This window comes from Carcharodon carcharias, chromosome 14, assembly GCF_017639515.1.
Source record: "Carcharodon carcharias isolate sCarCar2 chromosome 14, sCarCar2.pri, whole genome shotgun sequence".
In the NCBI taxonomy this organism is placed as follows: domain Eukaryota; kingdom Metazoa; phylum Chordata; class Chondrichthyes; order Lamniformes; family Lamnidae; genus Carcharodon; species Carcharodon carcharias.
In genome coordinates, this window is record NC_054480.1 from 128,498,537 (window position 1) to 128,524,707 (window position 26,171).

A 26,171-nucleotide genomic window follows, 5' to 3' on the forward strand; every position below is an offset into this window, starting at 1 on the left:
ATAGGAGAGGGGTGAAATATAAGCTGGTTTAACATCGGGCGGGGGTGGGGGTAGACAAGTTGGGGGTTTGTAGTTGTAGGGACAAGCAAGCAGTGATAGGAGCAGATAGTCAAAAGATGTCACAGACAAAAGAACAAAGAGGTGTTGAAGGTGGTGATATTATCTAAATGAATGTGCTAATTAAGAATGGTTGGCAGGACACACAAGGTACAGCTCTAGTGGGGGTGGGGTGAAATAAGACTAACAGGGCATAAAAGGTATAGATTTAAAAATAATGGAAATAGGTGGGAAAAGAAAAATCTATATAAATTATTGGAAAAAACCAAAGGTAAGGGGAAGAAACGGAAAGCGGGTGGGGATGGAGGAGGGAGTTCAAGATCTAAAGTTGTTGAATTCAATATTCAGTCCGGAAGGCTGTGAAGTGCCTAGTCGGAAGATGAGGTGCTGTTCCTCCAGTTTGGGTTGAGATTCACTGGAACAATGCAGCAAGCCAAGGGCAGACATGTAGGCAAGAGAGCAGGGTGGAATGTTAAAATGGCAAGCGACAGGGAGGTCTGGGTGATGCTTGCAGACAGACCAAAGGTGTTCTGCAAAGCGGTCGCCCAGTTTGTGTTTGGTCTCTCCACTGTAGAGGAGACCGCATTGGGAGCAACGAATGCAGTAGACTAAGTTGGGGGAAATGCAAGTGAAATGCTGCTTCACTTGAAAGGAGTGTTTGGGCCTTTGGACGGTGAGGAGAGAGGAAATGAAGGGCAGGTGTTGCATCTTTTGCATATGCATGGGGAGGTGCTGTAGGTGAGGGTTGAGGAGTAGGGGGTGATGGAGGAGTGGACCAGGTGGTCGCGGAGGGAACGATCCCTATGGAATGCCGCTGGGGGGGTGAAGGGAAGATGTGTTTGGTGGTGGCGTCATGCTGGAGTTGTCGGAAATGGTAGCGGATGAACCTTTGAATGCAGAAACTGGTGGGGTGATAAGTGAGGACAAGGGGGACCCTATCATGTTTCTAGGAGGGGGGAGAAGGCGTGAGGGCGGATGCGAGGGAGATGGGCCGGACACGGTTGAGGGCCCTGTCAACCACTGTGGGTGGAAAACCTCGGTTAAGGAAGAAGGAGGACATGTCAGAGGAACTGTTTTTGAAGGTAGCATCATCAGAACAGATGTGATGGAGGCGAAGGAACTGAGAGAATGGGATGGAGTCCTTACAGGAAGTGGGGTGTGAAGAGCTGTAGTCGAGGTAGCTGTGGGAGTCGCTAGGCTTGTAACGGACATTGGTGGACAGTCTATCATCAGAAATTGAGACAGAGAGGTCAAGGAAGGGAAGGGAAGTGTCAGAGATGGACCATGTGAAAATGATGGAGGGGTGAAGATTGGAAGCAAAATTAATAAATTTTTCCAGGTTCCGACGAGAGCATGAAACAGCACCGAAGTAATCATTGATGTACCGGAGAAGGAGTTGTGGGAGGGGGCCGGAGTAGGACTGGAACAAGGAATGTTCCACATATCCCATAAAGAAACAGGCATAGCTGGGGCCCAAGTGGGTACCCATAGCCACACCTTTTATTTGGAGGAGGCGAGAGGAGTTAAAGGAGAAATTGTTCAGTGTGAGAACAAGTTCAGCCAGTCGGAGGAGAGTAGTGGCGGATGGGGATTGTTCGGGCCTCTGTTCAAGGAAGAGGCTAAGGGCCCTCAGACCATTCTGGTGGGGGATGGAGGTGTAGAGGGATTGGACGTCCATGGTGAAGAGGAGGCGGTTGGGGCCAGGGAACTGGAAATTGTTGATGTGACGTAAGGTGTCAGAGGAATCACGGGACTGGACAAGGGGAGAGAGAATGGAGTCAAGATAACGAGAAATGAGTTCTGTGGGGCAAGAACAGGCTGACACGATCGGTCTGCTGGGACAGTCCTGTTTGTGGATTTTGGGTAGGAGATAGAAGCGGGCCGTTCGAGGTTGGGCGACTATCAGGTTGGAAGTTATGGGAGGAAGATCTCCAGAGGAGATGAGGTCAGTGACAGTCCTGGAAACAATGGCTTGATGTTCAGTGGCGGGGTCATGGTCCAGGGAGAGGTAGGAGGAAGTGTCTGCGAGTTGATGCTCAGCCTCCGTGAGGTAGAGGTCAGTGCGCCAGACAACAGCACCACCCTTGTCAGCGGGTTTGATGACAATGTTAGGGTTGGACCTGAGAGAACGGAATGCATTAAGTTCAGAGAAAGGTTAGAATGGGTGAGAGGAGCAGAGAAATTGATACGACTAATGTCACGCCGACAGTTCTCAATGAAAAGATCAAGAGAAGGTAACAATCCAGAGGGAGGGGTCCAGGTGGAGGGAATATTGGAGGTGGGTAAAAGGATCCGTTGAACGGGGAGAGGACTCCTGCCCAAAGAAGTGAGCACGGAGATGAAGGCGGCGGAAGAAGAGTTCAGTATTGTGCCGAGCCCAAAATTCATTGAGATGCGAGTGTAAGGGTGTGAAACTAAGTCCTTTGCTGAGCACTGAACGTTCAGTGTCAGAGAGGAGGTCAGGGGGTATAGTGAATACACGGCCGAGGCTGAGATTGGAAGATGGGGTGGGGACTGAGGGACAGGTAGGGGTGGAGGGTCCTAGATGGGTGTTGGTGCCAATGAGAGAAAAAGTTTCTTGTTGAAGCGTTGGATGAGACGAAGAATAAAATGAAAATGGGGGCACACGCAGCTTTGAAAAAGGGTACGGCGGTGCTGCTGGAGGGAGAGGTCGAGTGTGTTCATATGGCGGCGCATGGCACTGAGTGTGGATCTCAGAATGCGATGGGAACAGCAGTCCGACAAATGTTTTATGTCCCGGAGATACCTGTAATCCTGGGTGGGTTCCAGACATGAGGGATGGAATTTCAGTTGAAATCCATGTGGGGTCCCACTCCGGCCCCTCCCACAACTCTTTCTCCGGTACATAGATGATTACTTCGGTGCTGCTTCATGCTCTCGTCGGGACCTGGAAAATTTATTAATTTTGCTTCCAATCTCCACCATCATTTTCAGATGGTCCACTCTGACATTTCCCTTCCCTTCCTTGACCTCTCTGTCTCAATCTCTGGTGATAGACTGTCCACCAATATCCATTACAAGCCTACCGACTCCCACAGCTACCTCGACTGCAGCTCCTCACACCCCACTTCCTGTAAGGACTCCATCCCATTCTCTCAGTTCCTTTGCCTCCGTCGCATCTGTTCCGATGATGCTACCTTCAAAAACAGTTCCTCTGACATGTCCTCCTTCTTCCTTAACCGAGGTTTTCCACCCACAGTGGTTGACAGGGCCCTCAACTGTGTCCGGCCCATCTCCCGCACATCCGCCCTCACACCTTCTCCTCCCTCCCAGAAACATGATAGGGTCCCCCTTGTCCTTACTTATCACCCCACCAGCCTCCGCATTCAAAGGATCATCCCCCGCCAACTCCAGCATGATGCCACCACCAAACACATCTTCACTTCATCCCCCCGGCTGCATTCCATAGGGACCGTTCCCTCCGGGACACCCTGGTCCACTCCTCCATCGCCCCCTACTCCTCAATCCCCACCTATGGCACCTCCCCATGCATACGCAAAAGATGCAACACCTGCCCCTTCATTTCCTCTCTCCTCACCATCCAACGGCCCAAACACTCCTTTCAAGTGAAGCAGCATTTCACTTGCATTTCCACCAACTTAGTCTACTGCATTTGTTGCTCCCAATGCGGTCTCCTCTACATTGGAGAGACCAAACACAAACTGGGTGACCGCTTTGCAGAACACCTTCGGTCTGTCTGCAAAAATGACCCAAACCTCCCTGTCGCTTGCCATTTTAACATTCCACCCTGGTCTCTTGCCCACATGTCTGTCCTTGGCTTGCTGCATTGTTCCAGTGAAGCTCAACCCAAACTGGAGGAACAGCACCTCATCTTCCGACTAGGCACTTTACAGCCTTCCGGACTGAATATTGAATTCAACAACTTTAGATCTTGAACTCCCTCCTCTAACCCCACCCGCTTTCCGTTTCTTCCCCCTCCCTTTTGTTTTTTCCAATAATTTACATAGATTTTTCTTTTCCCACTTATTTCCATTATTTTTAAATCTATACCTTTTATGCCGTTAGTCTTATTTCACCCCACCCCCACTAGAGCTGTACCTTGCGTGTCTTGCCAACCATTCTTAATTAGCATCTTTTAGATATCACCTCTAACACTTCTTTGTTCTTTTGTCTGTGACATCTTTTGATTATCTGCTCCTATCACTGTTTATCCCTACAACCACCCCCCTCCAACTTCTCTCCCCCCACCCCACGTTAAAGCAGCTTATATTTCACCCCTCTCCTATTTTTACTCAGTTCTGTTGAAGGGTCATGAGGACTCGAAATGTCAACTTTGTTCTTCTCCGCTGATGCTGCCAGACCTGCTGAGTTTTGCTAGGTAATTCTGTTTTTGTAAAGGAAGATCTATGTTTGTTTTATTAACTCACAGCATATGGGCATCGCTGGCAAGACCAGTATCTATTGCGCATCCTTGATCACAACTGAACGGCTTGCTTGGCCATTTCAGAGGGTAGTTAAGAGTCAACCATACCGCTGTGGGTCTGGAGTTACATGTAGGCCAGCCAGGGAAAGGGCAGCACATTTCCTTCCCTAAAGGACAATAGTGAACCAGGTGGATTTTTACAACAATCTGATACTTTCATGATTACCATTACTGGCGCTATATTTTTATTCCAGATTTTATTAAATTAATTGAATTTAATTTCCTGCTGTAGTGGGATTTGAGCTCATTTCTTCAGGGCATTAGTTCAGGCCTCTGGATTACTAGTCTAATAACATAACCATAATGATACTGCAACTACGGTCCTAGGATGTTTCAAAGCAGTTCAGAGCCACTGTTGTCTCACAGCAGACGTAGCAGCCAATTTGTGCACAGCAAGATTTCGCCAATGAAATAAAATCTGATCAGTTTTTAATGTTTTGGTCAAGGGTCCATTACTCCTCCTGTTCTTGGAATACTACCATGAGATTGCTGATGTCCGCCCTGAACAAAAAGATGGTGCCTCAATTTAATACCGTATCCGAAAGATGGCACCTCCGACAATTCAGCTCTCCCTTGGTTTTGCACCCAAGTGGCAGCCTAGAATAGGTTGCTTACACCCTGGAATAGGGTCTGAACCCATAATCTTCTAACTCAGCTGAGTGTGCTACCAACTGAACCAAGAATTGAAGCCTAGATACTGTTCACTATGTTTTTCAGGACTTAACAGATGTGGCAATGTATGGTGAGAAATCTAAATTGATGAAAACACATAGGTGGTCATGTCTGTGGAAATTACTTCCAAGGTGGTCTTATGAGTCTTTTCAACTGGCCTCAGAACCCCTGGACAATTGTGACTGCTGGGCATGCCTAGGAGCAATTAAGTCTCTAGCTGACCTCTGAATATGCCTGATAGGAATGAGCCTCTAATTGATCCTAGGATATGTCTCTACAAATATAAGTTAGCTTAAAAGAGATAAGCTCTACTTTACCAACAGAATATATTGTGAGTTAAGTGATTATAATGAGAACAGTCACTAGATTCAGAGAAGTGCCAGAGAACTGAACTATGAGAGGAAAGGTTATAAACAAATTAACTCTTCAGTCCGAAAGGAGCAATTAAAAATGGACTGTGCAAGGGAAATGCAAGAAATCCCACTGCCCTTTTCTGTATTGTGGAGAAGCAGCATGGAGTTCTCCAGCCAACATTCCACATCCAATAACAAAACAGAGATTCACATTATCTTAATCTTACTGCTACTTGTGGGACAATGCTGTGCAGGATGCTGCCTCTATAATAATGGTCACTGGATTCCAAAAGTAAATTAATTTCTGAACACATCAGGTATGATAAACTGTGATAAAAATGTGTGCTATTTTATATTTTCAATACCATTAATCCAGCCACTTTTCCCGTATCTTTGTCAAAAAGAAAATTCTTCCCCTCTCACTGATCCAAGGCAAGTTTCAGTCTGAATTAGCGAAAACCAGGCGATGCATCACACTAGAGTTTATACATCACGAGGCACTGATAGTGTGACTGGGAATCCCCAACTCCAGCTGCTTTCTATTCTCCAGTAGGTGAGTGTAATCAGATACGTTACAACAATTTTTCACCAAGAACATCAAGGTGATAGACAACAATTCTTCCAAAGAAGTCCGTGCTTTTCTCAAATATGATTTTTAATTTATCAGCGATGGATTCCTCGCGGATGGAGAATCTGTGAGTTGCAGATTAAGGAAGAATACATTTTATATGATGAAGAATAATTTAGCAAACTTCCTTCCAGTGTCCAGAAATGTAAACATTCATTCATTAAAAAGCAATTCTGGAGCACAGCTGATTGATGTGTGGGTAAAAGCACTATCCAGCATTTTAAACTCAACCACACGGCCCAAATAAGGAGGAATTTCTTTACTTAAAGGATTCTGAATGTTTAGAATTCTTTAGCCCAGAGAGCTGTGGATGCTGAGTCGTTGAGTCTATTCAAGGCTGAAATCGATAGATTTTTGGGTGCTAAGGGAATCAAGAGATATTGGGAAGGCCTGGGAAAGTCAGCTTGAGGTAGAAGATCAGCTATGATCTTACCGAATGTTGGAGAAGGCTTGAGGGACCATATGGCCTAGTCCAACTCCAATATCTTAAGTTCCTCCAATGGCAGCCCTAGTCCTCACACAAAAGATCATAACACACAAAAATTAACTGTGTTGCTAAATCACTTATTACTGCCTCAAAGTCTCTGAAGGATATCTGCAGGCGATTTGTGTCTTCGGGGTAGAAGTCGGCAATTTTCACCCAATTGGCTTCCTTTCTGCCACCTAAGAGACAAGATATATAAATTCAGTCATGGAGCTAGTTGCAATGTGTGTAAAACCATGGAAAAATGTAATGCTGTTGAGATTGTGGCATAAACAAAAACCAAGTCTGACACTCGGGTGCAGTCTTGAGGAAGCATTGCACTGTCGGAGGTGCCGTCTTTCAGGTGAGATGTTAAACCGAGCTTCCAGCTGCCTGCTCAGATAGATGTAAAAAAAGTGATAGTCAGAAATCAAGGGCAAGAATCAAACAGGGCCTCAGTGAAAAATAGTGGGAACGGGACAAGTAATGTTAAAAAGTCAAGCCTTAAGGCTTTGTGCCTTAACGCGAGGAGCATTCGCAATAAAGTGGATGAATTAACTGCGCAAATAGATGTAAACAGGTATGATATAGTTGGGATTACGGAGACATGGCTGCAGGGTGACCAGGGATGCGAACTGAACATCCAGGGGTATTCAGTATTTAGGAAGGACAGACAAAAAGGAAAGGGCGATGGAGTTGCATTGCTGGTTAAAGAGGAAATAACACAATAGTGAGGAAAGGTATTAGCTCCGACGATGTGGAATCTGTATGGGTAGAACTGAGAAACACTAAGGGGCAAAAAACATTAGTGGGGGTTGTATATAGACCCCCAAACTGTAGCAGTGATGTTGGGAATGGCACTAAACAGGAAATTAGAGACGCATGCAATAAAGGAATATCTGTAATTATGAGTGGCTTTAATATGCATATAGATTGGGCAAATCAAATTAGTAACAATACCGTAGAGGAGGAATTCCTGGAGTGTATATGGGATATTTTTCTGGACCAATATATTGAGGAACCAACGAGAGAACAGGCCATCCTTGACTGGGTATTGTGTAACGAGAAAGGAATAATTGGCAATCTAGTTGCGCGAGTCCCCTTGGGGATGAGCGATCATAATATGATAGAATTCTTCATCAAGATGGACAGTGACATAGTTGATTCTGAAACTTGGGTCCTGAATCTTAATAAAGGAAACTACAATGGTATGAGGTGCGAGTTGGCCAAGATGGATTGGGAAACGTTACTTAAAGGGATGATGATGGATAGACAATGGCAAACGTTCAAAGAGCGCATGGGTGAACTGCAACAATTGTTTATTCCTGTCTGGCGCAAAAGTAAAACAGGAAAGGTGTCCAAACCATGGCTTACAAGGGAAATTAGAGATAGTATTAGATGCAAGGAAGAGGCATACAAATTGGCCAGAAAAAACAACAGACCTGAGGATTGGGAGCAGTTTAGAATTTAGCAAAGGACGACCAAGGGATTGATTAAGAAGGGGAAAATAGAGTACGAGAGTAAGCTTGCAGGGAACATAAAAACTGACTGTAAAAGTTTCTATAGGTATGTGAAGAGAAAATGATTGATGAAGATAAATGTAGGTCCTTTATAGTCAGAAACAGGACAATTTATAATGGGGAACAAAGAAATGACTGACCAACTAAATACATATTTTGGTTCTGTCTTCACAAAGGAGGACACAAATAACATAACAGAAATGTTAGGGATCACAGGGTTTAGTGAGAGGGAGGAACTGAAAGAAATCAGTATTAGTAGGGAAATGGTGTTAGGGAAATTGATGGGATTGAAGGCCGATAAATCCCCGGGACCTGATAATCTACATCCCAGAGTACTTAAGGAAGTGGCCCTAGAAATAGTGGATGCATTGGTGGTCATCTTCCGAGATTCTATAGACTCTGGAACAGTTCCTACAGATTGGAGGGTAGCTAATGTAACCCCACTATTTAAAAAGGGAGGTAAAGAGAAAACAGGGAATTATAGACAAGTCAGCCTGATGTCGGTAGTGGGGAGAATTCTAGAGTCCATTATAAAAGATTTAATAGCTGAGCACTTGGAAAACAGTGGCAGAATTGGACAGAGTCAGCATGGATTTACGAAAGGGAAATCATGCTTGACAAATCTACTGTAATTTTTCGAGGATGTAACTAGTAGAGTTGATGAGGGGGAGCCAGTGGATGTGGTTTATTTGGACTTTCAGAAGGCTTTCGACCAAGTCCCACATAAGAGATTGGCGTGTAAAATTAAAGCACATGGGATTGGGGGTAGTGTATTGAGATGGATAGAAAACCGGTTGGCAGACAGGAAACAAAGAGTAGGAATAAATGGGTCTTTTTCCGGATGGCAGGCGGTGACTAGTTGGGTGCTGCAGGGATCGGTGCTGGGACCCAGTTATTCACAATATATATGAATGATTTAGATGAGGGAATTAAATGTAATACATCCAAATTTGCAGATGACACAAAGCTGGGTGGGAGGTTGAGCAGTGGGGAGGATGCAGAGATGCTTCAGTGTGATTTGAACAAGAGTGAGTGGGCAAATGCATGACAGATTTAGTATAATGTGGATAAATGTGAGGTTATCCATTTTGATAGCAAAAACAGGAAGGCAGGTTATTATCTAAATGGCTATAAATTGAGAGAGGGGAATGTGCAATGAGACCTGGGTGTCCTCGTACACCAGTCGCTGAAGGTAAGCATGCAGGTGCAGCAGGTGGTAAAGGCTGCAAATAGTATGTTGGCCTTCATAGCCAGAGGATTCGAGTACAGGAAACACGGATGTCTTGCTGCAATTATACAGGGCCTTGGTGAGATCACACCTGGAATATTGTGTGCAGTTTCGGTCTCTTTATCTGAGGAAGGATGTATTTGCTATAGAGGGAGTGCAGCGAAGGTTTACCCAACTGATTCCTGGGATGGCGGGACTGACATATGAGGAGAGATTGAGTCGATTAGGATTATATTCACTGGAGTTCAGAAGAATGAGGGGGGATCTCATAGAAACCTATAAAATTCTAACAGGACTAGACAGGGTAGGTACAGGAAGGATGTTCCCGATGGTGGGGGAGTCCAGAACCAGGGGTCACAGTCTGAGGATATGGGCTAGACCATTTAGGACTGAGATGAGGAGAAATTTCTTCATCCAGAGAGTGGTGAGCCTGTGGAATTCATTACACAGAAAGTAGTTGAGGCCAAAACATTGTATGTTTTCAAGAAAGAGTTAGATAGAGTTTTTGTGGGGGGTGGGGGGGTGAAAAAGATCAAAGGGTATGGGGAGAAAGCGTGAGCAGGCTTTTGAGTTGGATGATCAGCCATGATCATAATGAATGGTGGAGCAGGCTCAAAGGGCCGAATGGACTACTCCTGCTCCTAGTTTCTATAAAAGATCCCATGCCACTATTTTGAAAAAGGGCAGGGGAGTTCTCCCTGGCGTCCTGGACGATATTTAGCTCTCAATCAACATCACAAAAATCAGATTATCTGCTCATTATCACATTGCTGTTTGTAGGAGTTTGCTGTGCAAATTGACTGCTGCGTTTCCTTGGTCTCAGCAACTCTGGAATAGAGAGGCAGGTGGATCAAGGGAAAAAGTAAATTGGTGTTACTGCTCCCACTCTCTGTCCAGGGACTTATGCTGTGATGTGAGGCCGTCAGCTGATGGCAGAATCAGGCCCGGCTGAGATGCTGAACTTCATGAGAGACTGAATATGATTATGGTTCAGCCTGAGTTTACCTTCGAGTCTGCATGTTCTGCCTGTGAATCCACCTTGGAACTGGAGCTGTAATTCAGTCACCTTTACAGTCTGAGGGAACTCAAGCATCACCCATTGGCAGGTGCCCTAAGACATGGCAGGGGTAGGGGGTTGGTGGGGGTAAAACACAGAAAGCATCACTGAAAATAGAGACAAAAAAAAACACGCACAAATGCACAAGTCTTGATAATAAAAACCAATACTGCACAGCAGGCCGAGACTGAAAGAGCAAGGTAAGCTAATAATTCAGAGCTGGTAGAAAACAAATCAGAAATGCATCAATTAAAGAAAGTCTTACATTTCTATAGTGTCTTTCACGTCCTCAGGACGTCCCAAAGCGCATCACAGCTAATTAAATATTTTTGAATTGTTGTAACTATAAGAAAGGTTCACAGCCAAATTGGGTACAACATGCTCTCACAAATAGCAATGTAACAATCACCAGATAATTGGCTTTTAGTTATATTTATTGAGTGATAGATGCTGGAAAGAACACTACTCTTCCAAGATTAGAACCATAGAAAAGCTACGGCGCAGAAAGGGGCCATTCAGCCCATCGTTCACTAGCCAACAAAAGAGAAAAAAGAACAAAGTCGCTCATTTTTAATCCCACTTTCCAGCACCTAGTCCGAGGCCTTGCAGGTTACAGGCATTTCAGATTCCTTTTAAATGAGTTGAGCGTTTCAGCCTCAACCACCAATTTAGGCAATGAAGTCCAGAGGCCTGGGTGAAAAAGATTTTCCTCATGTCCCCTCTAATACTTCTACCAATCACCTTAAATCTATGCCCCCTGGTAATTGACCCCTCAGATAGGGAAAACAGGTCTTTCCTGGCTGCCCTATCCAGGCCCCTCATGATTTTGTACACCTCAATTAGGTCACCCCTCAGCCTCCTCTGTTCTAAGGAAAACAACCCTAGCCTATCCAATCTTTCCTCACAGCTGCAATTTTCCAGCCCTTTCTTGTAAATCTCCTCTGTACTTTCTCCAGAGCAATTATGTCCTTCCTGTAATGTGGTGACCAGAACTGTACACAAAATTCCAGCTGTGGCCTAACCAGTGTTTTATACAGTTCCAGCATTTCATCCCTACTTTTGTATTCTATACCTCGACCAATAAAGGAAAGCATTCCATATGCTTTCTTTACTGCCTTATCCACCTATCCTGCTACTTTTAGGGACCTTTGGAGATGCACTGCAAAGTCTCCCACTTCCTCAACCTCTCTCAATATTCTCCTGTTTATTGAGTATTCTCTTGCTTTGTTTGCCCTCCCCAAATGCACTACCTCACACTTCTCCAGATTGAATTCCATTTGCCACTTTTTCACCCACTTAACCAAACCATTGATATAATTCTGGAGACAACAGTTATCCACTTCACTATCAACTACACAGCCAATTTTTGTGTCACCTGCAAAATTTCCCAATCATGCCTCCCACATTTAAGACCAAATCATTAATATTTACAACATACAGCAAGGGCCCCAACACTGAGCCCTGTGGAACGCCACTGGAAACTGCTTTCCATTCGCAAAAACATCCATCGACCATTACTCTTTGTTTTCTGCTGCTGAACCAATTTTGGATCCAACCTGCCACCTTCCCCTGTATCCCATGGGATCTCACTTTTCTGACCAGTCTGCCATGTGGGACCTTGTCAAATGCCTTACTAAAATCCATATGGACAACATCCACTGCACCATCCTAATCAATCTTCCTTGTTATTTCTTCAAAAAACTGTATTAAGTTAGCAAGATACAATCCCCCCCTAACAAAACCATGCCGGCCATCCCTGATCAAGCCGTGCCTTTCCAACTAACTTTATCCTGTCTCTCAGAATTGACTGCAGTAGTTTTCCCATCACTGAAGTCAGACTGACTGGCCTATAATTTTCTGGCCTATGCTTTGCATCCTTTTTAAATATTGGTACAATGTTTGCAGACCTCCAATTCTCTGGCACCTCACCTATATCCAGTGAGGTTTGGAAAATGATTCTCAGAGCATTTGCTATTGACTCTCTGGCTTCCTTTAACAACCGGGCATACAATCCATCCAGCCCTGGTGATTTATCCATCTTCAAAGATGTCAGTCCCTCCAGTACTTCCTCTCTCATTATGCTTATTGTATCTAATATTTCACACTGCTCCTCATTAACTAGAATGTCTGCATCATCCCTCTCCATAGTGGAGACAGAGATAAAGTACTCATTGAGAACCCTGCTCACATCTTCCGCATCAACGCACAAGTTATGATGTACATCTTTAATAAGCCTTACCTTTTCCTTAGTTATTCTTCTTGCTCTTAATGTATTGGCAAAACATCTTTAGATTTTCTTTGATTTTTACCTGCCAATATTTTTTCGTATCCTCGCTTTGCTTTCCTAGTTTTCTTTTTTTACTTCACCCGTGTACTTTCTATACTCCTCTAGGCTTTCTACAGTATTAAACATTTTGTAACTATCATAAGCTTTCTTTTTTTTTTGCTTTATCGCACCGTGTGTGCTTCTGGATAATCAGAGAACTCTAAATTTGGCAGTGCCACCCTTTTCCTTTGTGGGGGCATGTATACGTTGTGCCTGTAGAATCTCGCTTTTAAATACCTTTTGATTTGATACCGTTTTCCCTTCTAGTTTCGCCAGTTCACCTCTCAGCTTTGTAAAATTTGTCTTCCTCCAATTTAGAACTTTTACTCCTGTTCTATCTTTGTCTCTTTCCATAATGATGCTAAATCTAACTGTATTATGGTCACTATGTCCAAAATGATCCCCCCACTGCTACTTCATTCGCTTGCCCAGCTTCATTTCCTAAGACTAAATCTAGAATTGGGCTTGTTATGTGCTGGCTGAAAAAGTTCTTCTTAATGCAGTTCAAGAATTTTGTGCCCTCTGTGAACTTCATATCCCAGTTGATATTAGGGTAGTTGAAGTCTCCAATTATTACTGCCTTATTGTTTTTGCGCTCAGAAATTTGCCTACATATTTGGTCTTCTAACTTCCTTCCACTATTTGGGGGTCTATAGTGCACTCCGAGCAAACTCTTTTTTATTTCTGAGCTCAACCCATATGGCCTCATTTAATGCTTCATTTAGTATATCATCCATCCTCACAGCTGTAATAGCCAATAATGCGAAACCCCACCTTTTTTATCCCCCTTTCTATCCTGCCTAAAAACTCTATCCAAGGATGTTGAGCTGCCATTTTTGTCCCTCTTTAAACCAAGTTTCTGTGATAACGAAGATATCATGTTGCCATGTGTCTATCTGTGCCCTCAGCTCATTGGCTTTATTTGCTATACTCCTTGCATTTAGATATTCACTTTTTAACACTGCTAAAATCTGTGCTGTACATTTTTTAACCTATGTTTCCTTTGTTTTTCAGGGTCACTCACTAATTCTCCATCTCCGTGTGCTGCTCTCAATTTGCCCTCAGGCACCCAGCCCCTGGCCAATCTAGTTTAAACTCCACTCTCCTAAACCAACAGCACTAGCAAATCTCTCCGTGAGCATATTCATCCCAGTCCTGTTCAGGTGTAGACCGTCCGGCTTGTACAGGTCTCACCTTCCCCAGAACTGGTCTCAATGCCAGAAATCTGATACCCTCCCTCCTACACCAGCTTTCCAGCAATGTGTTCAATTGCTCAATTCTCCTATTCCTATGCTCACAAGCATGTGAGGCTGGCAGTAATCTTGAGATTACTGCTTTTCAATCTCTTTCCTAGCTCCCTAAAATCTGCTTTCAGGACCGCATCCCCTTTCCTACCTAAGTCATTGGTACCAACGTGGATCATGACCTTTGGCTGACAACCCTCCCCCAGGAAAATATCCTGCAGCCACTCTGTGACATCCTGGGCGGGGGGTGGGGGGGGGCAACATACCATCCTGGAATCACATCTAAGGACACAGAAACACCCATCTGTTCCCTAAACTAATGAATCCTCTTTCACTGCTGCTTGCCCCTTTTCTTCCTCCCCTCCTGTACAGCAGAGCCGTCGGTGGTGCCACAAACTTGGCTCTGACTGCACTCCTCTGAGAAAACAACACCCTTACCAGTATCCAAAACAGCCTCGCAGATGCGCCACGGTGACTCCAGCCATTGCTTGAGCTCCGAAACCCGGAGCTCTAGGTTCTGCAGCTGGTGACACTTCCTGCACATGTGGTCGCTTAGGACTGCAGTAGCATCCAGGCCTACCCACATATGACAGGGCACACTTTCCACACGACCAAGCTGTCCTGCCATGGCATCAATTTATCTTCCTTATGTTAACTTTACTTTACTTTGGTTTACTTGCACTACTTTATTTTACCTGGCTTTGACTTAATTTTACTTCCCTATTGCTTGTGTTTCTTATTGAAATGTAAGTCACTCCTTTTTTAAAAAGTGTGTTTTCTAATTTTCAGCTACACAAAGACCTAATTGCAGTTTCTCACCAACCAATGAACTTGTGTTTCTCCTGTCACTCTTGGATGTTTTCAAAACTCAGCCCTCGTGCAGCTTTTCAAATCCTGGTCTCCTGCAGGCTGAGGAAGATAGGTAAAGTAAAATAAATGAGCACCTCCCTCCCCTCCTCACCAAACTCGTAGTACTTCCACTCTGTGCCAGTGCACTCCATGACAGGGTACTTAGTTATTAATTAATAATTTATATTTTTGAGGTTCAGATGAATCTGGCAGTCACTGAACCATATTAGGCCAGTTACCTAATTTGCTGATCTCACTTGCTCTCCAGCAGAGGGTTTCAATTGCTTGACTAGCTCTGCCCAAGCCTCTAAGAAACTTAAAACTTAAAACCAGTACACTTAAGTAAAATGCTAAATTACAAGCAAGCAGTACTAGATTTTAGACCAAACTTACAGTAATTTCATGGGATCTTTTACATCCACCTGAGGGGGCAGATGGGTTCTCAGCTTAACAACTCTTCTAAAAGCTGACCTCCAACAGTGCAGCATGCCCTCAGTACCACAGACTAGATTTTTGTGCTCGAGCCTCTGGAGTGGGACTTGGATCCATGACCTCCTGACTGAGAGTGTGACCCACTGAACAAAGACTGGAGCTAGATGTCATGAATCTTTAAAATGAAGCAAAGTAACATACCCTCGGGGAGTGATGCTTGCAATAAGGGGAGGCGGTGTCATAGTAGTATTGTCACGGACTAGTATTCCAGAGACCCAGGGTAATGCCCTGGGGACCCAGGTTCAAATCCCACCAAGGTAGATGGTGAAACTTGAATCAATAAAAATCTGGAATCCAATGTCTGATGACGACCATTAAGCCATTGCTGCTTGTTGTAAAACCCATTTAGTTCAGTAATGCCCCTTTAGGGGAAGAAATCTGCCATCCTTACCTGGTCTGGCCTACAGGTGACTCCAGGCCAGGTAAGGATGGCTCTTGTGGTTGACTCTTAAACGCCCTCTGAACAAAGGCGAATAAAAAAAATTGGGCCTCAAAACAGGATGTTGATGCAGCGAGAATTCAGAGGGAGAGGTAGGAAGTATACTTTTCCTAAGTTGCGTATATATTGCGTTTCTTCACTGTCGCTGGGACAACATTTTGGAATTCCATACGTTTCACCACATGGACTGCACCGGCTCACCACCTCCTCTGCACAAGGACTGGCAAGAAATGCTTCCAATCCCATGAATGAATAAATTTTAAAATGTCTTGATTTAAGAATGTCCTGTTAAATAAAAGGGTCTGTGAGTTATTGAGTTTAGCTCAGTCTGCCATCTCTTATTGAAGGAGTGTCCAGAATTTTGTCTTCATAGGTTGTTCAGGTATGTACCACACATCAGGTCGCAGACTAACAATCTTCATTAATTTACAAACATCTCAAATTGCTGATATAAACAGATTTTAGTTGTTTGGATTAGGATTTGAAACTTAGTGGGAGAACAGCCAAAGCTCTTTCTAAGACTCCAGGCTAATTAAATTCAAAACAGAACAGACCACAGAGAAACTGGAAACAACTGATTTGTGTGGGCTGCCAAACATGAGCAGCAGTTTGGGCAGGTGTATGAAACTTTGAGAAAGCATAACAATTTGGTCAACAAATTCAAAAATTTCTGTTCCACTCTTCATTTATCCTTTAATTTTAAATTCTGAGGAAAGTGGACACATTAAACTGCCTTTTCTTTTTCAGTGTCTGCCTGACTTGTTCTGTATTTCCTGTTATTTTATTTAAAGTGCGATGACTGACAACATGATTTATGTCCTCTCAGCTAAGATCTGGTAGGTCAAAGCTCGGCTGCTCTCTTGCGCCTCTCGGTGGCTGCCACAGAAGCTGCAATGATGATGTTTCGGAACAGAATCACAGAGCAGAGAAGGCAGCAGGTTGGCTATCATGGTTGTGCTGGCACTTTGAAAGGATTACCAGTTAGTCCCACTGGCCTACAGTCTTATATCCTTTTCAAAAACATTTATCCAATTTCTGAATGTCACTATTGAAACTGCTTCCACCACTTTTTCTGACAGTGCATCCCAGATCACAACAACTCGCTGTGTAAAAAAGAAATTCTCATCATCTCAGCGCAGGTTCTTATGCTAATTATCCTGAATTTTTGAGTTCTCTGTATACTGGCCCCCTTGACACTGAAAATAGTTCCTCCTTATTTAACTCTTTCACATCTCACCTCATTCTCTGTACTATGGAAATGTGTTATCAGGGTAAATCAGACCAGTCAGCAGTGGTATCTCCAAGCCGCACTTGGTGACGGACATCAAAGTCCCCATCCAGAGTACATTCTATGCCTTTTCCATCATCAGTGCTTCTTCCAAGTGATGGCCAACGTGATACTGGGGCTGCCACCTTTCAAAAGAGACGTTAAACCGATGCCCCGTCAGACCTCTCAGGTGAGCATAAAAGACCCCATAACACTATCTGAAGAAGAGCAGGGGAGTTCTCCCTGGTTTCTGACCAATATTTATCCCACAATCAACATAACAAAACAGATAATCTGATCATTATCACAATGCTGTTTGCGGGAGTTTGCTGTGTGCAAATTGGCTGCTGTGTTTCCTACATTACAATAGTGACGACACGAAGTTCTTAACTGGCTGTAAACTATTTGGGACATCCTTAGTTTGTGAGCAACACTACAGAAATGCAAATTAAAAAAAAATTAAGTTAACTAACATAGCAAGCCAATGTAAAACAGTTCCCTGGGATTCCAGCTCTTCCCAATCCATCTCCAATTATTACCTGATCTGAGTTCCAGCAGGTCTCCTCATTATGGTCAAACAAGAACTTCTTTCCAAATTGCTTCACATTACGGTTAAGGACAGAACTCACCCTGTGGACAAGGAACAGAACGCAGGCTTGATAACATGGTCAGAAATGATAAAGAAAGATTTGCATTTATATTGCAACTTTCACGATCTCAGGACACCCCAAAGCCACCAATACTTCTGAAGTGCAGTCACTGTTGCAACGCAGAGAATGCCAATTTGTGAAAGCAAGTTCCCACAAACAACAATGTGATAATGACCAGGTAATCTGTTTTTGGGATCTTAGTTGAAGGTTGAATATTGGCCAGGGGAGAACACCACTGGTTTTTCTTCAAAACAGTGCCTTGAGATCCTTTATGTCCACCTCAGAAGGCAGTTTAATACCTCAACCAAAGGATGGCACCTCTGACAGTGCAGCACTCCCTCACATTACAAAGGAAAGCCTCCACCCACCTCTGGCCTGGTTTTTTGAAGTTAAGCTGAGTCTCCCATCTCTGATCAAGTGCTATAATAAATTCACTGGATAAATAAAGGCACCTCATTAGCCACAGCACCTCCACATGGAGCTGCCACTGGTCCAAAACTGGATATTTTGACAGCATTGCCAGAACCTGCCAATTACACACGGCATCATGATTGTGTGTCAAGGTTAAATCTGTCTCCCATCAATCACCAAGAACAAAGGGAGAGATTTATGTAGAGGCCTTGGCAGTATGAAATTCTTTACCTCAGGGACTGATTGAGGTAGAAAGTGTTGCACTTTTTAAAGGCAAATCTAATAAATATTTGAAGCAGAGGGAAATGCAGGGCAGTGGGATTAGTGTTGCCCAGGGAAAAGCTGGCACTGACACAAGGGGCCAAATGGCTTCCTTCTGTGTCGTACAAGTCTATGGTTATGTGTGACGGTGACAAGATGCCACACAGGTGGTAATAAAATAAATAGCTATTTAAAAAGAAAAGAGCTTTACTGATCCGGGTTATATTCCTTACTTTCTACCAACCTCAAGGGTGTGGAATTTTGAATTTTTCCCCTGGTACCTCGATGAAGTGGCATAATTCAGGGGCATTATTTGGGGGGCAGTAGCACAGTGGTAATGTTACAGGACTAGTAGAGGTCTGGACTACTACTCGGGGGGACCTGAGTTCAAATCCCATTATAGCAGCTGGCACATATAAATTCAATTCACTTGTAAATTTGGATTAAAAAAGCTGGTTTCGTTAATCGTGATCATGAAACTACTGTATTGTTGTAAAAAGCCATCTGATTCACTAATGGCCTTCAGGGCAGGAAACCTGCCGTCCTTACTTGGTCTGGCCTGTACATGACCCACAGCAATGTGGTTGACTCTTAAACTGCCCTCTGAAATGGTCTAACAAGTCACTCAGTTGTATGACACTGCTACAGAGAAGTTAGCATTGTGGCTGTACCTATACCACATGGATTGCAGAGGTTCAAGAAGGTGGCTTACCACCACCACCTGGAATAAATACTAAATGCTGGCCTTGCTAGCGATGCCCTCATCCCGTGGACGAATTAAAAAATGAGTGCAGCGAAACTGAGGTTATTCCGCTGCCCTGCACCAATGCTCAAAGAGGTCATTTCCACAGCAGGGATGACGGGATGATGACAAGGAGTAGGGACTCCAAGCAGCTTCTCTCTCTAATCTAGGGATGTAAAGGGTATTTGTTTAGCCTTCAGCACAACCACAAAGCTGAGACAGACTAACTCACCAGGGCTAGGGGAAGGAGCTTGGTGGGTGGGCTGGGGTGGGGGTGGTGTGTGGATGAAGAGGGGGGCTTTCTGCTCCTTGAGGCTCGGTATCACACTGGGTGGAGTATTTATAAACTGAGCCAGCTATACAAAATGTTCCCAGCAAAGAATTAAATTTGTATTATTTGAAATAATAAAATGGGGCAGATATCTAATACACACTCTGTATGACCATCAGCAGCAATCTGGTATACCATAGTCCCTTAGAGGCAGAGAGGGGAAAGTATCATGGGGAATGAAGAGATGTTGAACAAATATTTTGAGTCTGTCCCTCCTTTCCCCAAATAGTCAGAGAGAAATAGAAGAGCAGATATGTAGGCAAATTTCAGAGAATTGTAAAAATAGTAGGATAGTAATAGTGGGGGATTTCAACTTCCCCAACATTAACTGGGTTAGTCATAAGTGTGATAGGTTTAGAGGGAGCATAATTCTTAAAATGTATCCAGGAGAGCTTTTTAAGCCAGTACGTAGAAGGTCCTACAAGAAATGGGGTGGTCCTGGACTTAATTTTAGGGAATGAAGCCAAGCAAGTGGTAGAGGTATCAGCGGGGGAGCATTTTGCAGATGGCGATCATAACTCCGTTAGATTCAAGGTTGTTATGGAAAAGGTCAGGGATGGGCCAGAAAGCAGAGTTCTAAATTGGGGGAAGGCTGATTTTAATAAGATCAGATATGATTTGGCCAGAGTGGACTGGGAGCAGCTACTTTTAGGTAAATCTGCGTCAAGACCATTGGGACTCATTCAAGAAGGAAATAGGGAAAGTACAGGGCCAATATATTCCAGTAAAGACAAAGGGTGGGACCAATAAATACAGGGAACCCTGGATGTCGAGGGATATACAGGATTGGATAAAGAGAAAAAGGCAGGCTTATGGCAGATACCGAGGGCTCAAAACAGCAAAAGCCCTAGAGGAGCATAGAATGTGAAGGGGGGAATTTAAAAATGAAATTAGGAGAGCAGAAAGGAGGCATGAAAAATCATTCGCAGGTAAAATAACGGAAAATTCAAAGTTATTTTACAAGTACATTAAGAGTAAGAGGATAATTAGGGAAAGAGTAGGGCCCATTAAGAGCCATAGTGGTAATTTGTGTGCGGAGCCGGAAGACTTGGGTTCTAAGTGAATACTTTGTGTTGGTGTTCACAAGTGAGAGGGACGAGGTGGGTATGGAAATCAGGCAGAAGGACTGTGATATAATTAAAGAAATTAGTATAGAAAGGGAGGAGGTTCTAAGTGGCCAGGCAGGCTTAAAAGTAGATAAATCTCCAGGCCCAGATGAAACGTATCCCAGGCTATTAAGTGAGACAAGGGAGGAGATAGCTGGGGCGCAGGCAATAATTTTCAATACCTCCCTGGCCACAGGAGAGGTGCCAGAGGACTGGAGGACAGCCAATATGGTACCGCTATTCAAGAAGGGAAGAAGGGATAAACCAGGCAACTACAGGCCAGTCAGTCGAACCTCAGTGGTGGGGAAACTATTGGAAGCAATTCTGAGGGACAGAATTAATCTACGCTTGGAGAGGCAGAGATTAATCAAGGACAGTCAGCATGATTTTGTTAAGGGGAGGTCATGTCTGACCAATCTGATTGAATCTTTAGAAGAGGTGAGCAGGTGTGCAGATGAGGGCAATGCATTTGACATAGTCTACTTGGACTGCAGCAAGGTTTTTGATAAGGTTCCGCATGGGAGACTGATAATGAAGATATGAGCACATGAGATCTAAAGCAATTTTGCAAATTGGATCCAGAATTGGCTGAGAGGCGGGAAGCAGAGGTTGATGGTCGAGGTGTGTTTTTGCGACTGGATGCCCGTGTCCAGTGGGGTTCCAAATTGGGTCACTTGCTGTTTGTGGTATATATAAACGATTTAGACTTGAATGTAGAAGGGTTGATCAGTAAGTTCGCGGATGATACGAAAATTGATGGAGTGGTAAATAGTGAGGAGGATAGCCTGAGGATATAGATGGGCTGATCAGTGGCAAATAGAATTTAATCCGGATAAGTGTGAGGTGATGCACTTGGGCAGGACAAACAAGGCACGGGAATACAAGGTGAATGGTGGGACCCTGGGAAGTACTGAGGATCAGAGGGACCTTGGTGTCCATCAGTCCCTTAAGGTAACGGGACAGGCAAGTAAGGTGGTTAAGAAGGCATTTGGGATACTTGCCTTTATTAGCCGAGGCATAGAATATAAAAGCAGGGAGGTTATGCTGGAACTGTATAAAACGCTGGTTAGGCCACTGCTAGAGTATTGCATGCAGTTGTGGAATCCGCATTACAGGAAGGATGTGATTGTACCAGAGAAAGTGCAGAAGAGGTTTACCAGGATGTTGCCTGGGCTGGAGAGTTTTAGTTATGAGGAAAGATTGGATAGACTGGGGTCATTGTCCCTGGAGCAGAGGAGATTGAGGGGGGACATGACTGAGGTGTATAAAATTATGAGGGGCATAGATAGGAAGGAACTTTTCCCCTTGGCGGAGGGATCAATAACCAGGGGGCATAGATTTAAGGTAAGGGGCAGGAGGTTTAGAGGGGATGTGAGGAAGAATTTTTTCACCAAGAGGGTGGTGGGAATCTGGAGCTCACTGCCTGAAAGGGTGGTAGAGGCAGAAACTCTCATAACATTTAAGAAATATTTGGATGTGCACTTGCGATGCCATGGCACACAAAGCTATGGGCCTAGTGCTGGAAAATGGGATTAGGATAGTTAGATACTTGTTTGACCAGCGCAGACTCAATGGGCCGAAGGGCCTTTTTCTGTGCTATAGACCTCTATGAGTCTCAGTAGAGGATTCAAATAACACACCAGAAACAGAAGGTAACCAAGGGGCTAATACAACTGAGGAGCTTAAAGTAATTAATAACAGCAGAAATAAAGTAGAGAAACTTGAGAGACTAAAAGCCCAGGATCTGATGGCTTATATCCTAGACTTCTAAAAGAGGTAGCTGAAGGGATAGTGGATACACTGGTTACAATTTCCCAATTTTCCCTAGATTCTGGAATGCTCCCAGCAGATCAGAAGTTAGTAAATGTAACCGCTATTCAGGACAGGAGAGAAACAACAAAGAGGGCACGACAGACCAATTACCCTGACATCAGTTGTCAGAAAGTGCTGGTAGCTACTATTAAGGAAGTCTTAACAATGCACTCAGAAAGTCATAGTATGGTCTGACAGAGTCAATGTGGTTTTACGAAAGGGAAATCGTGTTTGACTAATTTATGAGTTTTTCGAGTAATCAACTATTAGGGTAAATAAAAGGGAACTAGATGTAGTATACTTAGATTTCCAGAAGGATTTAAACGAGGTGCCACACAAAAGGTTAATAAGCAAGAAAATAGCTCATAGACTTGGGGATGACCTATTACATGGATGCAGGTTAACAGGCAGGAAGCAGAAATTAGGGATAAATGGAGAATTTTCAATTGGCAAGCTGTGACTAGTGGAGTGCTGCTGGACCTCAGCAATTTACAATCTATATTAACGATTACATGAAAAGACTCATTCGGAGACCTAGTGCAGGCAAGATGGGCTGAATGGCCTCCTTCTGCACTGTAATAATTCTGTGACTGAGAGTAATGTACCTAAGTCTTTTTTATCCTTGCATGGAACGTGGGTGTTGCTGGTTAGGTCTGCATTTGTTGCCCATCCCTAATCATCCGAAGGAAGTTTGCTGACAGTACAAAGTGAAGCGGGAATGTAAGTTGTGAGGAGGACCCAAAGAGGCTGCAGAGAGATATAGACAGGTTAAGTGAGTAGGCAATAAAGTGGTAGATGAAGTATGATAGGGGGCAGTGTGAAGTTATTCTCTCTGGTAAAAACAGAAAAGCAGAATATTTTTTAAAAGATGTGAAACTTTTAAATGTTCGGAAAGACTGAGGTGTACTTGTATATGGAACATGGAAAGTTAGATGCAGATACAGCGAAGGCAAATGGCATGTTGGTCTTTATTGCAAGGGACCTGGAGTACAAAAATAAACAAGTCTTGCTACAATGATACAGGGCTTTGGTGAGACCACATCTGGAGAACTGTGTGCAGTTTTGGTCTGCAAATTGAAGGAAGGATATACTTGCCTTGGAGGCAGTACAGTGAAGAATCATTAAATTAGTTCCTGGGATGAGAGGATTGTCCATCGAACCTATACTCTCTAGAATTTAGAAGAATTAGAGGTGAACTCATTGAAAGTTGCAAGATTCTGAAGGTTGTCAGGTTGTCAACACAGAGAAGTTGCTTCCCCTAGCTGGGGAATCTAGAACATGGGGGGCCAGCCTCAGAATAAAGGGTTGATTATTCTGTACAGAGACGAGGAGCAATTTCTTCATTCAAAGGCTGTGAATATTTGGAATTCCCTCCCCCAGACACCTGTGGATGCTTTGTCATTGGATATATTTATACATGAGATAGGCAGATTTCTGGTCTCTCAGGAATGAAGGGATATGGGGAGTGGGTGGGTAAGTGGAGTTGAAACTGGTGGTGCAGATTCAATGGCGATATGGGCTACTCCTACTCCTATTTCGTATGTTCTTAAACTTGAAGTTGCTGTAACCCCGGCACCGTCCATGGTGAGCAAAGCATCCCTCCTCATAGCATTCACATTGACCCATAGCAACAACATGGACCCTCTCCATAGCAACCACATTGATCCGAGCAATATCCCAGACCCTCTCTATAGTAACCTCATTTACCCATAGCAATCCAGACCCTCTCTACAGTAGCCTTGTTGACCCACAGCAACAACCCAGACTCTCTCAATAGTAACCATATTTATCCATAGCAACAACCAAGACCCTCTCTATAGTAACCTCACTGACCCATAGCAACAACCTAGACCCTCTCTATAGTAACCACATTGACCCATAGCAACAACCTAGACCCTCTCTATATTAACCACATTGACCCATAGCAACAACCTAGACCCTCTCTATAGTAACCACATTGACCCATAGCAACAACCCAGACCCTCTCTATAGTAACCACATTGACCCATAGCAACAACCCAGACCCTCTCTATAGTAACCACATTGACCCATAGCAACAACCCAGACCCTCTCTATAGTAACCACATTGCCCCATAGCAACAACCAAGACCCTCACTATAGTAATCACATTAACCCATAGCAACAACCTAGACCCTCACTATAGTAACCACATTGACCCATAGCAACAACCTAGACCCTCTCTATAGTAACCACATTGAACCATAGCAACAACCCAGACCCTCTCCACAGTAACCACATTGACCTACAGCAACAACCCAGACCCTCACTATAGTAACCGCATTGACCCATAGCAACAACCCAGACCCTCTCTATAGTAACCACATTGCCCCATAGCAACAACCCAGACCCTCTCTATAGTAACCGCATTGACCCATAGCAACAACCAAGACCCTCACTATAGTAATCACATTAACCCATAGCAACAACCTAGACCCTCACTATAGTAACCACATTGACCCATAGCAACCACATGGACCCTCTCTATAGTAACCGCATTGACCCATAGCAACAAGCCAGACCCTCACTATAGTAACCACATTGACCCATAGCAACCACATGGACCCTCTCTATAGTAACCACATTGACCCATAGCAACAAGCCAGACCCTCACTATAGTAACCACATTGACCCATAGCAACCACATGGACCCTCTCTATAGTAACCACATTGAACCATAGCAACAACCCAGACCCTCACTATAGTAATCACATTGACCCATAGCAACAACCCAGACCCTCTCTATAGTAACCACATTGACCCATAGCAACAACCCAGACCCTCTCTATAGTAACCACATTGCCCCATAGCAACAACCCAGACCCTCTCTATAGTAACCACATTGACCCATAGCAACAACCTAGACCCTCTCTATAGTAACCACATTGCCCCATAGCAACAACCCAGACCCTCTCTATAGTAACCGCATTGAACCATAGCAACAACCAAGACCCTCACTATAGTAATCACATTAACCCATAGCAACAACCTAGACCCTCACTATAGTAACCACATTGACCCATAGCAACAACCTAGACCCTCTCTATAGTAACCACATTGACCCATAGCAACAAGCCAGACCCTCACTATAGTAACCACATTGACCCATAGCAACCACATGGACCCTCTCTATAGTAACCACATTGAACCATAGCAACAACCCAGACCCTCACTATAGTAATCACATTGACCCATAGCAACAACCCAGACCCTCTCTATAGTAACCACATTGACCCATAGCAACAACCCAGACCCTCTCTATAGTAACCACATTGAACCATAGCAACAACCCAGACCCTCTCTATAGTAACCACATTGCCCCATAGCAACAACCCAGACCCTCTCTATAGTAACCACATTGACCCATAGCAACAAGCCAGACCCTCACTATAGTAACCACATTGACCCATAGCAACCACATGGACCCTCTCTATAGTAACCACATTGAACCATAGCAACAACCCAGACCCTCTCTATAGTAACCACATTGACCCATAGCAACAACCCAGACCCTCACTATAGTAATCACATTGACCCATAGCAACAACATGGACCCCTGCCCTTGGTAATCACAGGAAAACCTTCCCCAAAACAACCACAGGTTCCCCTCCCTCTCCAGGGCTGGGCTGGGCTGGGCTGAGGTTCCGTGCCCCCCCCCCGGAGTTATCGCTCCCCGGGCCCGGAGTCTCCATTCTCCCTGAATTCCCCCCTGACCTGCATCCCGTCTCCTCACACACCAGCGACTCCGCCATCTTGCCGTAAAGCGGTCCCGCCCGCCGA

General features: G+C 44.3%; 1 protein-coding gene across 1 annotated transcript; it reads right to left on the reverse strand.

Annotated features, from left to right (window-relative positions):
- Window positions 1-5,875: 5,875 nt before the first annotated feature.
- Window positions 5,876-26,171, reverse strand: LOC121286993 (nuclear receptor 2C2-associated protein). Its single transcript, XM_041204402.1, has 5 exons — window positions 26,106-26,171; window positions 17,600-17,690; window positions 10,392-10,497; window positions 6,771-6,838; window positions 5,876-6,242 (listed from the first exon to the last, which is right to left on the reverse strand). Exons 1-5 carry the CDS (start codon window positions 26,141-26,143, stop codon window positions 6,120-6,122), a joined length of 426 nt encoding a protein of 141 aa, XP_041060336.1. The 5' UTR covers window positions 26,144-26,171; the 3' UTR covers window positions 5,876-6,119.